This window comes from Mesoplodon densirostris, chromosome 8 (genome assembly GCF_025265405.1).
Source record: "Mesoplodon densirostris isolate mMesDen1 chromosome 8, mMesDen1 primary haplotype, whole genome shotgun sequence".
In the NCBI taxonomy this organism is placed as follows: Eukaryota; Metazoa; Chordata; class Mammalia; order Artiodactyla; family Ziphiidae; genus Mesoplodon; species Mesoplodon densirostris.
In genome coordinates, this window is record NC_082668.1 from 33,985,537 (window position 1) to 34,000,198 (window position 14,662).

Genomic DNA, 14,662 nt, shown 5'->3' on the forward strand with positions numbered 1-14,662 from the left:
ACCTATAAGTGCTTAGCACAATAGCTGGCACATACATACTAAGTGCCACATAATAATTATTATTATATCCTGAGTATCAATAAAATTAGATCAGAGTACTATCTATAAAATTTCCTTAAACAAAAAAACTATCCACATTCTTTTGTTGTAATAAAATTTAATTGTATTTCAAATAGGTTAAAACAAGTATCTTGGCCCACATTTTAAAATCTTTTCTACAAATTTTTTTTTCTGTAAAGGTATTTAGTACATAATTCAATGTATATATCATTTAGAAATAGTCCAATTTTCCAAATCTGAATATGGAATATCTCAAATGAGTAATTTGAATCATTACTTATGGCTTGCCAAGCATCTGCAGAAAAATGATCAGTTCATAAATAAGATTATTTTAATAAATTAATAAACTATATTCCTTATCTACTCTGATAGCCTATATCCTGGAAAATGTCTATAATGTTAAGTGTATTATTTAAACCAACAGAAATGAAAAATGAAAAAGAACAATTTGTTTCTACTGTACCTTAGCTGTTTCCTTACTGCATACACTTGTTGTATTCCCTGTGATACTAATTCTTGAATTTTTAGTGCTACTTGAGGATGCAGACGTGAGGGTAATGTACAGTTCTCATCTCTAACTGCAGTTTCCTCTTCTTCAAGAGAAGACATAGGAAAAGGGGAAGGTGATAAAGGGAGGCAGGGAGTCTCTAATTCATGATACTGATGAGCTTGCTGCGTAGGTAACTGTACATACCACCTGACAGGAAAAAATATTTAAAATTATATTACTAGACAAGGGCAAGAATCAGGGCTTCCCTGGTGGCACAGTGGTTGCGAATCTGCCTGCCAATGCAGGGGACATGGGTTCGAGCCCTGGGCTGGGAAGATCCCACATGCCGCGGAGCAACTAAGCCCGTGAGCCACAACTACTGAGCCTGCGCATCTGGAGCCTGTGCTCCGCAACAAGAGAGGCCGTGATTGTGAGAGGCCCGCGCACCGCGATGAAGAGTGGCCCCCACCCTCGCGCAGAAACAAAGACCCAACACAGCCAAAAATAAATAAATTTTAAAAAAAAGCAAGAATCATAGTTACTTATGTTAATATTCATCAGGAGAAGGAATCATCTTTTAAGAAAACTTATATGATTATATGATATTAAATAAATATAAATTTAAAATGTTTAAGTAAATTAAATAAAAATAAATAAAAGTTAATATGTTCTCTCTTAACTCTTCTAAGATTGGCTTTATACCCAATTAAATGAAAATCTTTATAAACCTTTATAGACTTTTACTATGTCCTTAAAGTTAAGGAGGGTGCAAGATTTAGGTATACATGAAAATGGTATTTAAAATTTCATATTAAGTAAATTTTACCTCAAAATAATGAGATTTTAAAATCATCTTTTTTTTTTTTTTTTTTTTTTTGCGGTATGCGGGCCTCTCACTGTTGTGGCCTCCCCCGTTGCGGAGCACAGGCTCCGGACGCGCAGGCTCCGGACGCGCAGGCTCAGCGGCCATGGCTCACGGGCCCAGCCGCTCCGCGGCATATGGGATCCTCCCAGACCGGGGCACGAACCCGTATCCCCTGCATCGGCAGGCGGACTCTCAACCACTTGCGCCACCAGGGAGGCCCTAAAATCATCTTTTGAATTGTGTATTTTCCCATTCTTCTACCATTTTGTTCCCAAATTACAACTTCTGTGTTGTACGTATAATCCTCCTAACCAAAGAGTGGATATAATTTAGTGCCTATGAAGATTGAGCTATGTGAGAGAATCTTCTCAGACAGGAACTCAACATACTGCCCCCATAGCACTCCAGCTCCTTTCGCCCCAATGAGCAAGAGAATCAACTAAAAGGTGAAAACAGATTTCTTACAGCCATGCAGTAAAACAGATTCTAGGAAAATGAACTGATCTGATAGGATACAGTTTTAATAAATATCTTTATACAAAATGCTTACACTGTCTGATATTGCATGAAACGGAGCCTACTTAAAAATTATAAAAAATGTTCTCCAAACTAAAGAGTCTAATTATTGATTGTATTTATTTTTCATATATCTGAAACTTTTTCTAAAGATCACATAAAAACTATATTCCGTACACTTAACCCCCTTATAAATTCTTCACCTGGACCAGCACATAACGGAAAGTAAGAAAGAAAGCTAATATTTCTTATTTAAAACCTGAAGCAGAAAAGATATAAAATGGAATTTTATATAGGGCTTAGAATTCATATCTGGCTGCCATAAGTAATCAAAGATGGGTTTAAAAATATATGTAGGGGCTTCCCTGGTGGCGCAGTGGTTGAGAGTCCGCCTGCCGATGCAGGGGACATGGGTTCGTGCCCCGGTCTGGGAAGATCCCACATGCCGCGGAGCGGCTGGGCCCTTGAGCCATGGCCGCTGAGCCTGCGCAGCCGGAGCCTGTGCTCCGCAATGGGAGAGGCCACAACAGTGAGAGGCCCACGTACAGCAAAAAAAAAAAAAAAAATATATATATATATATATATATATATATAGGTGACTGAAAGTTCAGTTCCTAATAAGTATCTGAAAAAACGTACTAAATATATAATAAAATGTGTTGTTAAATATGTATTTATCATTTGGGGAAAAAACTTCCACATGGTATAAAGAATTCTTTCGTTAAAATTATCCACATTTGGATGATAAACTCAATGGCTTATACACTGGCAAATCATTTTAATACCTAGGGAGCTACTAATAAGACATCTATCTACCTTATAAAAACCATTTCTTAATGAAATAATTGGAAAACATAATATAATTTCTCTTATTACAGAATTCTTCCAAATGGAGCAAAGTAATTTGTAAAATAAAAGAACAATATAAATGTCATACCTAAGAACACCACCAGCATCTACCAAGTTCTTCTTTAGCATGTTAAAGGCTTTTTCCTGCTCCATTCGGATTATTTTCCTGTCAATTTTGGGGTCTGTAGGAACTCTATATTCAGGAAATTTCTGTACCTTTTTAATGTAAATCCTTTTTATAAGAAAAAGAAGAAGTTTTTTCATTATATTATAACCTCAAGACTAACTTATCAACCACAAGTTTACTTTAGCATTAAAGTTTAGACAAAATTCGATTAATCTAGAAAGCATTCAAGTAATTATGTGAAAGATATGCCATATTTTCAGTGTGTAATACTCAGCAAGTTAACAATAATCATTACTTTAGTAAAACTGTCTAAATATTATGAATATTAACTTTTTTTTTTCCTGGATCTGTCTCTTCTCCATTCTCCCTGAAGCTATGAACACCTCACACCTGGATTACTTTACTACCCGCCTTCTGGAGCCTCTAGGCCTGCAGTCTTCCATTTCTTAAATCCACTAGATATATCAATGCCACAACAATTCTTTGCATTTGTACTTCTCTGTTGAAGAATCTATCTGTTCTTTAATCAAGCACAAATTTCTTAGCAGCATTCAGGGCGTTCTATATGATTCTAATTTATTTACCCATCTTTTCATAACTTTAAATATAAAATTGCTTTTCCTGTGAAGTTTATCATCTCAATGTTCCTTCCTCCTCTGATACCAAATACACAATCATGCTATATCTTTCTTTATATCATTCTCCTACCCTACCATATCTTCCTTCTAATTCTCTACCTACCAAATTCAATCTAAACTTCAGTATCCAGGTTAAGTTCCATTTTCTTTCCTGTTAATGAGTTTGCTAGGATATATTACTTCTCTGAAGACAGTTAGCTAATCCACACATTTAACATTATATACAATACAATACTATTATGTTCTCTTATAGTTTGTTGCTTCCTGATCTACCCCAACAATATTTTAAGTTTCCCATGATTAAGTAAAATCATATACCTCTTTTAGTCTCCCCTCCTTCCCATGGCACCCAATGTTGTTGCTGGGCACAGAGCAGATACTCAAAAAGTACTTATAAAATGATAGAGAATAAAATTATCTCTTCACATATAGAGATTTTCTCCCAAGTTATATCTAAAGTTCTACATTGCTCATATTTAAAAGCAATGTTTTGTTTAATGGTCTACACTGCTTATATTTAAAAGCAAAGTTTTGTTTAATGGTCAGGTTTAAATATTGTCTAAAGTTAACATTATCAGATTAAACATGAAAAGCCTTCTTAACTGGCTTTAAAAACTTCTTGAGAATGCTGAAGTTTGTGATATGAGATGTAATGCTAATATAAAATGTTTCAAAGCTCAACTAAATCCAACATTTATGTGTTATTTAAAAATTTTATCTTATGATTTAAAACACTTTCAATGTGTGAAAAAGGAATATTAGTAACGAACATTACAAAAATCTTTTATTGGTGCACATTTTTCATTCTCAGCCACAGCAATGACTACTCAGTAGTCCTATTCTACCTAAAACTTATTCTGTTAGTCTTCTACATTGCTGGTATGAATATAATTGGTAAAATCACTCTACAAAGCAACTCTGCAACACCTGTCAACATTTAAAAAGAATACAACACTTGCCCTAGCAATTTCATTTCAAGGAATTTATTCCATCAATATACTTACACAAGTATACAAATAGGTACAGTGTTATTAGTTGCAGCTTTGTATATAATAATAAAGAATATTTTCCAGAGCCTACATGTCCATTGTTGGAGGACTAATTAAGTAAATGATAATTCATCTATAAATGGAATATTATATGGCTATTAAAAAGAAGGAGCCATGAAAATAACATAATTTATATGTCAATTTTATCTCACTTTTTAAAATCAGTTGATCAATCAATAAAAAGAAGTAATTGGTTCATTTAAATACAGACATGGAGCCAACTTTGAGATATACTGAGAATGAAAAAAAAATAGAGTAAAACAAGGTCCTACTGTATAGCACAGGGAACTATATCAATATCCTATGATAAACCATAATGGAAAAGAATATGAAGAAGAATATTTATACGTATAACTGAATCACTTTGCTGTACAGCAGAAATTAACACAACATTGTAAATCAACTATACTTCAATAAAAAATTTTTTTAAATGTAGAGTAGTATATATCTCTACATTCACACTAGTATGAAGCATAATAGCTGTGCAATAAATAACTACAATAGGCATTCAGAATGGAAATATATCAATGTGAATTCATAGCCGGAAAGAAGGTATGCTACTACCCAAATATAAGGAAAGAAAATATTAATAATCTTTACTGAGATCTTCAACATTTATGACGGTAGAGTATATACCTATATGAATATACACAGAATATCTTTGCAAGGTTACTCAAGAAACTGGTAAGAGTTGTTGCCTTAAAGTGGGACATAGGAAGCAGGGGTAAGAGGAAACAGATTTCACTGTATGCTTTTGGTGCTGCTTAAACTTAATAAAAATGTGCATATTAGCTATTCAAAAATAAGTACTTAATAAAAAAGAAATAAAAGAAAATAAAGCTTACCGGGCTGGACAAGTAGCTTTGTAGAGCTGACAAGACCTGCTTTCCTGCTCGCTGATTTTTTTGAACTGGAAACCTTTTCTTCTTGGCCCATACTGACACTCCATGACCACAGCTCTACTCCCTGTGGGCCAAAACCAACTATTGATATTTAATTCAAGTATCCATCCCTTCTGGATACTAGATTAAAAATAACTTGGTGGTGGCAATGACAAAATCTATACCTCCAATTATACAACCTTAAGGAAAGAAAACATCAGTAAGACTTACTAAGATGTACAAACACATAAAGTTAAAAGTTTATTGTAAAGTTACCAAATGTACCGCATTATGGTAAGAAAATTAGCAAATACCACATTTACTGACTGTCAACTGGTATTTACATATGTATGGTTTTGAATAATAAAATTTACTACTTTATAAGTAGAAATTAGCAAATGCAACATTTGTTAGTAAATATTAATATCATTTAAAATTTTGTTTCCTTTTCTAATTCCTTATTTCCTTATTTCTAATTGAGCTGTTAGGATAATGTGATTACCAGCCTTTAAGATGGCTCCCAATGATCCCTGCCTCTTAGTACTCATGTCCTTGGTAATCCCCTCCCCTTGAGCATGAGCTAGACTTACTAACTTACTTCTACTGAACATGGCAGAAGTGACAGGATGTTATTTTTGATATTAGGTTATAAAAAGACTGTGACTTCCGTCTTGGGTACTTTCTTGCTCTTGCTTGGATTGCTCTCTCCTGGTGAAATCAGATATCATGTGGTGAGACAGCTCTGTGAAGAGGCCCACCTGGCAAGGAATAAGGCCTGCCAACAGCCACATGAGTGAGCATGGAAGCAGATCCTCCCCCAGTCAAGTCCTGAGACGATGGCAGATCCAGCCAACATCTTAATTGCAGTCTTGTGAGAGAACCTGGGGCAGAACCACCTTGTTAAGCTGCTCTTGGATTCCTGACCCATAGAAACTGAGACAATAAATGTTTGTTGTTTTCAACCACCACATTTGGGGTAATCTGTTACAGTGCCACAGATAACACAAATAAGCAGATGTGAAAACTATACAATTTAAGATTTTAAGTTGGATATCCTAATCTATGTAGGGTACAGCAAACTTTTCAAATATAAAACCCCAAACCCCAGGGACTTCCCTGATGGCCCAGTGATAGAATCTGCCTTCCAATGCAGAGGACACAGGTTTGATCACTGGTCAGGGAACTAAGATCCCACATGTCCCAGGGCAAGCAACGACAGAGCCCACATGCTCTAGAGTCCACATGTCACAACCAGAGCACCCACAAGCCACAACCACTGAGCCTACATGCTCTAGAGCCTGCACAGCACAACTAGAGAGAAGCCCACATGTCGCAACGAAGAGCCCGCGTGCTGCAAGAAAGATTCCGCATGCCACAACTAAGACCCAATGCAGCCAAATAAATAAATAAATATATATTTTTAAAAACCCCGAAAAACACCAATCGTGAATAAAAATGTTGATAAGGCTGATAACTAACTTCTTCTAACTGATGGTAAAAGGAAAATCACAGTTTGAGAAACAGTATTTTATAATACATAAAACAAATAATTAATATGCAGAATATAAAGAACCATAAATAATTTAAAAATAAAAATAAAAACTAACTACCAAACAGAAAAATGGGCAAAGACTATGAACAGGCAATTCAGAAAGGAAACAAAAGGATATTAAATAAACAATAAAAAGACGCTCAACTTCACTAGTAAACAGGGAAATGCAAATTGAAACAATACTAAGGACTTCGCTGGTGGCACACTGGTTAAGAGTCCACCTGCCAATGCAGGAGACACGGGTTCGAGTCCTGGTCCGGGAAGATCCCACATGCCACGGAGAAACTAAGCCCGTGCGCCACAACTACTGAGCCTGCACTCTAGAGCCCGCGAGCCACAACTACTGAGCCCGTGTTGCCACAACTACTGAAGCCTGCACGCCTAGAGCCCGTGCTCTACAAGAGAAGCCAACGCGATGAGAAGCCCACGCACCGCAACGAAGAGTAGCCCCCACTCGCCGCAACTACAGAAAGCCCATGTGCAGCAACGAAGACTCAACGCAGCCAAAAATTAATTAATTAAAAAAATAAAACAATAGTAAGATACTCTCTCACACTCTTCAAATAGGTAAACATAAAAAATTTGACAATACTCTAAAACAACTGAATCCACTGATCAATCTTACAGTTAAAAATGCTACATAGGTAGTGATAAGAAGTACACAGCACACCTATGAAGTATCCTCGCAAAATACTTCAATCAAAATTAAATCTTCATTTAATCAAACTCATACATCTAACAGATTACAGGAAATACAGGAGATAAAAGAACATGTTAAAAAACACCAGAGATAGAATCAGCAAAATCCTGAATATGGCAACGTGTACAGGACAAACTACCTGGGGGAAAAGAGGAGAGAAATTTTTAGATGAGAAGAAACTTAACCAAATTTGATCCATAAACTTGGTTTGCATGTGAATTTATACAAACCTCTTCAAAAAGAATTATGGTAAGTGGAGAAATGGGAACAATGGACAACTTATGATATTAGGAAATTACTGTTTGGACTTCTTTGGTGGTCCAGTGGTTAAGACTCCACGCTTCCACTGCAGGGGGCATTGGGGAACTAAGATCCCACATGCCATGCAGTGTGGCCAAAAAATTAAAAATTAAAACATTAAAAAAAGAAATTACTGTTAATTTTTTAAGTGGGATAATGGGATATCCTTATATTTCAGATATATACTTTAATACCTATTATACACTTTAGTAATTATAGATGAAACGATATCTGGAATTTCCTGTAAAATCATCTTTAGTAATTATAGATGAAATGATATCTGGAATTTCCTGAAGAAGTGGGTAGGGGTATAAATGAAACAAGATTGACCACTTGTTGAAGCTGGATGATGCATACACGGAGTTATGAGATTTCATACATTATTACCTCTACTTTGATATGCATATGAAAATTCCCATAGCATAAAGATTTTTTAAAATCTGACAATGTTAAATCATAGAATGAATGTGGGAAAGGGAAATTTTCATACATTCCTCAAAGGACTAAAAATTGATACAGGTTGTCAATCCCTCACGTATGATTCTCATATTTAAAAAGCATGGAAAACAAAATTTTTTGGAATACATTTGGCTGCAAAACCTGACCTGAACTTTATGAGGCTATTTATAGTCTTTATTCCTTTTAGTGTGGCTATGCATAATGAATTAGTGTGTTTGATTATGTGATATTGTCTATAGAATACTTGCTAGGAGTATTCTGTAATATTACCATACTACAGTCCAAAAATACAGAATTCTGAAATACATTTGGGAAAAAAATGTTTAGAGATTTTGGACCTGAACACCACCTTAGAGAGCAACTCGAGATAATCTTGTAAAGTAATTCCACTTTAATGCACACACTCTAGTAAACCACTTACAACTTTCCAACAGAAAACATGTATCATGGAGGTTAGACCATAGAATTCTTTGTAATATTGAAAAATTGGAAACAACCTAAATGATCATTAGTAGAAAAATAACTGCAGTTTGGGCATATGCTGGAATGACCAAATTTAAGTAACAGATTATTATATAATGTTAAATTATATAATAATTAAATTGGGTTAACTAGAATTTATAATTATCAATATGGATAGATTTCAAAAATAAGAATGAGTGAAAAGTTTACCTAATAATATAGTTTATTACTTACATAAACTTTAAAATGTTCAAAACAATAAAATATATTATTATAAATACAAACATGTATGATAAAGTATAAAAATACACACCAAATTCATGTAGTAGCTGCCTGAGGGGAGTTAAGGGATTTGAACTGGGGAGGAGAATAAAACCTGGGCAGAAGGGGTTACATTTATCTCAGCTTCCTCTAAGTAGTTCTCTTTACCCTCAGAGGTCCAGGATGAGGCTGCAACTCTTCTAGTGGAATCAATGCCCCCATATTTCTGAAATAAATCACTTATTCTTAGGTTCTCTGGGGTCTGACTAGTCCTAGGGTGACTCTCTGGGAATTGTTTGAAGCTCTACTGCTTTAGTAAACACTAGCCCAGTGTTTGAGAATGCTATATGTAACATACCTGATACCTGAGAACCCTAATATTAGAATTCTATATAATAACTCCAGATTGTATACCAGTTCTATACAGTAACTCCTGAGTTATACACTATATAAAATGGACACCAATTTTTTTTCCAAAAGACAAATCAAGAGAGAAGGAGAGACTATCAGGATTGGATGGAAAAAAAAAAAAAAAACCAGCTATACATATTTAAAATAATAAAACTGCTCTATGGTTTGATCTTTATTAAATAGGTCTACCCAGAATTTAAATATTTTTTACTTTCTATTTTCAGTATGAAGTATTATTTATTTACCCTAATATACTAAAATACAATTTTACAACATAAAATAATTGGTTATATTTACTATAAGTTTTCTTTTTAGTTTAATATGCATTTTTACCAATTAACAGTCAGTTGTCATCTACCAAAATGAAAATGTTATCACCTTAGGAAAACCACTTTTTCACAACGGATCATGGCTCTTGCTGAACTTTTTAAAATAAATCTTTAAAAAAGTACCTGCATTGACAAATGGGATTCCATCATATGGGACATACTGGGATTTCCACATCAAACGTGTAGCTGGCTTGGCTGGGCTTGGAGATTGGCGGGTCCCCCAAACACTCTGTGTTTGCTGCTTGTGAAATGTTAGGACACTTTCTAATTCAGTCTCACTTACACAGTAGCCACGGTATGAATCTCCAATTTTCTGCATGTAGAAATTCACACACATATCACTCATTCAGATATACATGTCTTACTTCCATTTTATGGTTCCATTCTTGTTCTTTATTCTTTAGCTCCCAATTTTAACTTCCACTTTGCTAATATATTTTTAAGTATGTTTGTAAGCTGTCTTAAATTCTTCCTGAAATAAGGTAAGGTATAAACAAATCATGTAAATAAATTGATATTATCTATCTACAACCTTGTGAGTATCCCTCAACTAGAAGAAAAGCTTTTTCTATACCCAGAGAAATTTTTAAACTGTGATCTCTTAAACTGAAATGCATTTAGACCTAGAATTGATTCCATGTATGTTTCTCCCTTATAGGGAATAAGAGCAGAGATGTGGAATAGAAATCTTTTTCCTCCTAATTAGACTAAATATTTCACCTGGCAATAATACATTTAACAAAAGGAAGGTATCAACATACTGATGTAGGTATACTTTGAGCCACAATAAAAAGAGATATTCTGATTCCAAACAATACATTATCTACAATTTCCCCTAAAAATAATGAAAATGCCTATGCTTATGAATTTTCTTCTAGCCTAGATATTTCCTCATCAAAATATCCCTACAAATAAAAGTAGGAGCATAAAGTCTAGCTATACCATTTTTTTACAAATAAAATGAATACAGCATATAATGTTGTTAATGAAAGGAAAAATTCAGAATTAGTACAATGCAGTCAGGCCCATATCAGGAGATAAAAGTTTAATGCAGTATTGAAATTTGTCCAACTAAGAGATTTTGGTCAAATCTAAAAAATGCCTATAAGAAAAACACATTTAAATGGAAATTCAAAAAGTAAAAAGGACTACTAAACAATATTTTTAAGCAAAATGCAGAAAATATTTCTTCAGTCATTAACCAAAAATGTTTTTCACTATTGATATAGCTTGGAGAAAAAGAATCCTTCAATCTTTGATATAATTCAGGCTGTTCAACAGTTTTAACTAATTTCTTACAAGATATATGATGTTAGATAAGCTACACAATGTACTATGGTGTAAAATGAATTAATTTGGCTACATAATTGCTAATGCTTTAATGTCCATAGCATTTCATGAAGTTTATAATAATGATTTTAAAAACCCTCATCAAACGACAAGAATAGTACCTTTAGGAAACCACTGAAAAACTATGACTAACAAAAAGTGTGAAGGGAAAAAAATCTTACTGTCTATATATACATACGTACATAACACTTAGAAAAGCAACAACAGTGATAATGTCCTAACAAATGTAATATATCATTAGACTTCATGATTAGAAATTTTCTCAAAATATTAAAACTCAAGTAATGTTTTTCCTTGCCATATTTTAAGATTTGTTTAAAACAACGAAGCATTTTAATAATTAAATACTCATTACCATGTATGGTTTATATGTAGAAGTGCATGGTCCTTTTCCTCAAAAAGTGTATAGTCTAAAAGGTATGTAATAGTGAACAACCCAAGCTAGCAAATAATTAAGAATGGTAATGGTAATAATTATCAAAGAATTTTAAGAGATAAATAGGGACTTCCCCAATGGTGCAGTGGATAAGACTCCGCGCTCCCAATGCAGGGGGCCCCAGGTTCGATCCCTCGTTGAAGAACTAGATCCCACATGCATGCCGCAACTAAGAGTTCGCATGTCACAATTAAGGAGCCCGTGAGCTGCAACTAAGGAGCCTGCCTGCCACAACAAAGAGATAGCACAACCAAATAAATACATAAATAATTTTTTTTTTTTTTTTTTGCGGTACGTGGGCCTCTCACTGTTGTGGCCTCTCCCGTTGCGGAGCACAGGCTCCGGACGCACAGCCTCAGCAGCCATGGCTCACGGGCCCAGCCGCTCCGTGGCATGTGGGATCTTCCCGGACCGGGGCACGAACCCATGTCCCCTGCATCGGCAGGCACTCTCAACCACTGCGCCACCAGGGAAGCCCCATAAATAAAATTTTAAGAGATAAATAGGTAAAAGATAAAGTAATCATTAGACTATTACAGAAAAGACATATAGAACTTGCATTGGGATTTGAAGAATAGTAGTTAGAAAGGTAAGTAGAAGAAAAAATAACATATTAGGAAATAGAAATAAACACAAGTGAAGGAGGAGATAAAGGAAGATTCTGAAGTGTGTGTACCAAGTAGGAAGACTTGGCTAACACGAATGAAAGATGAATTGGAGAAAAGTAGGAAATAAAAAAGGATAAATAAGGTGATACCTGATTATAGAAGACCTTGAAAGCTAGTAACAAGTGCTAAATGATGTGGAAAAATAACACTGAGCTTATTGGGCAGTGAGAAAAGACAATGAAAGTAATATTTAAAGATAAGTAGTTTTAGAAAACCATACAGTAAAGACTAGAAATGGAAGAGTCAAAGAGATTAATGGGAAAGCTGTTACCATGATTGAGTTCAAGATAACAAAGGTCTGTGGGAAAAGCTCCCTTTAAACCACTTTAAAGAAAAAAACTAAAAGAATCAGGTGACTATCTGAATATGGGAAAGGAAGAAATTAGTCTAAAACTTTGTATCTAAGGGGATGGTATTTGTTATTACATAGACAAGGAATTTAGGAAGTAGAGCTAGTTGTGGTATGGCGGATAGTTTCTCTTTAGATATGGTGAATTTGAGGTGAAATCTAAATAAAGCTTCAAGTAGCTAGAGATCTGGGACAAGTAGCTAGAGATTTGGGAATCATTTTTATAAAACTGAGAATTGAAAGTCAACAAAGCCGTTAAGCTCTACAAGGGATAAAATGTAGAGAAATAAGACAAGGTCAAACGGTGAACCTTGAAGAATTTCCACTGAGAATATGAAAAGAAATAAATGCCAGGCAAAGAAAGAGAAGGAATGATTAAAGGATAAAAAGTAGAGAAACATGATAGTGAAGTTTTATGGAAGACAAGGGAAAAAAGTTGTAAGAGAAGAAATGAAATGACAGTGAAGTGTGAAGGGATTTATAAGATCTCTGCTTTAACAGAGCTTACAAGCTCTAAGGAATAAAAGAGTTAGCACAAACATGAACAAAATATTACAGATACAGCTTCTATTAGTTGTACTCAAAAGTGGACATTTTGGGATGAATTGTAGTTATAATCAGCTAAGTGAATCTACATAAGGATTATTTTTTAACTCACCTCACAGCTCCTAAGACGACAGGCCCATATAGGTGTGTTAGAAGAAAGTGGCTGGAGTGGAGCCAAAAAGGGTTCTTCAAGTATTCTGGGATGGGGGGTATATATAAATATATATTACAAGTTACACACACACACACACACACACACACACACACACACAGCATTCAGTTGCTTTATCCTCTTAGCCAGTCAAAGACAATACTGAGGTCATCGATTAGAAATTGTAATAATAATGACAGATTGGTCTGATGGATGTAATTACACTTTTTAAAATCATTACTATTTTATCAATTGCTAAAGCAAAAGTCTAGCTTTGTTCTTCCAAATACCTGTAGTTTCAACAAATTCAAGTGTTTTACATCTTTCTCAGAGCTTATTTTGTATTCTTCTCACATAATTATTTTTCATTTAACAAAAAATGAGCAAATAAACCATCTTCAGGTGGACTTATTAACAGTAACAAGATATTACATCAAGTTCTAAAGTTAAATGTCACAAATATTATGTTACCTTTAAAATATTTTCATAGAACAATTAAAATATAAGTAATACAAAACCCATGTCTGTATTTCCCTAAATTATTATAAACAGTGTTATTTTTAGGCAAAAATAAAAGCTGAAATAGACATTAACAAAAAACATTTTAAACACTTTACCACAGAGGAATTAAATGCATAAAATTGTGATGAACCATTAAAAATTATAGGACCTAGAATGGATATTTCTTTTTTAAAAAAACTCTATTAGTGCCAGATGTTTACAAATTGCTTCAAAAGATAACAGGCAAATGTCACTGAGGAAAAGTAGCATGTTGGCCTTTTATAGATTCTAAAGTAGCTCCTTTATTGCCAAGATATTATTAAAATGATTAAGGATGTATTTGATGATGGTTTATTCTATTTTCTGAATTTCTGATCTTCTCTATAGTCAGCCAGCTTTAAATGTGATAATGTAAAAAGAGATTTCCACGGTGATATCCAAAGATGAGCTCCTCTTTCTCATTGACTCACCTGGTCACTGTCTTTTTGGGCAATGTGAGGGATGCTTGTGGATGAAGAATGTAACTACTGTTATTGTCTGCTAGAGAATCCACTCTTACAGTTGGTAAGTTTCTGTCACTGGGTTTCTCTTCAGAGACATCTTAACAATAAGAACAAGAACAAAGCAACATCAATATCTTGAATAAGACCATGAGAATGTAATGAACTGGAACTAATACATTTGAAATAGGAAAGATATACTCTGAAGCTAA

The 14,662-nt window shown here is 34.3% G+C and overlaps 1 protein-coding gene across 9 annotated transcripts in view; it reads right to left on the bottom strand.

Annotated features, from left to right (window-relative positions):
* Positions 1–14,662, bottom strand: part of CARF (calcium responsive transcription factor) — a 79,462-nt gene that overhangs the window by 41,518 nt on the left and 23,282 nt on the right. For 7 of the 9 annotated variants that reach the window (XR_009533157.1, XR_009533158.1, XR_009533156.1 and 4 more), the window contains 6 exons: positions 14,421–14,550; positions 13,411–13,495; positions 10,073–10,262; positions 5,440–5,560; positions 2,869–3,012; positions 524–757 (listed from right to left, as the gene is read on the bottom strand). Coding sequence is in view for 1 of the 9 variants with exons in the window: in XM_060106094.1 (XP_059962077.1) it covers positions 524–757; positions 2,869–3,012; positions 5,440–5,560; positions 10,073–10,262; positions 13,411–13,495; positions 14,421–14,550 (904 nt within the window). In the remaining 8 variants the exon portion in view is untranslated. Of the gene's footprint in view, positions 1–523; positions 758–2,868; positions 3,013–5,439; positions 5,561–10,072; positions 10,263–13,410; positions 13,496–14,420; positions 14,551–14,662 lie in introns of those variants that run through there. The other 2 variants (XR_009533162.1, XR_009533163.1) reach the window with 2 other exon arrangements.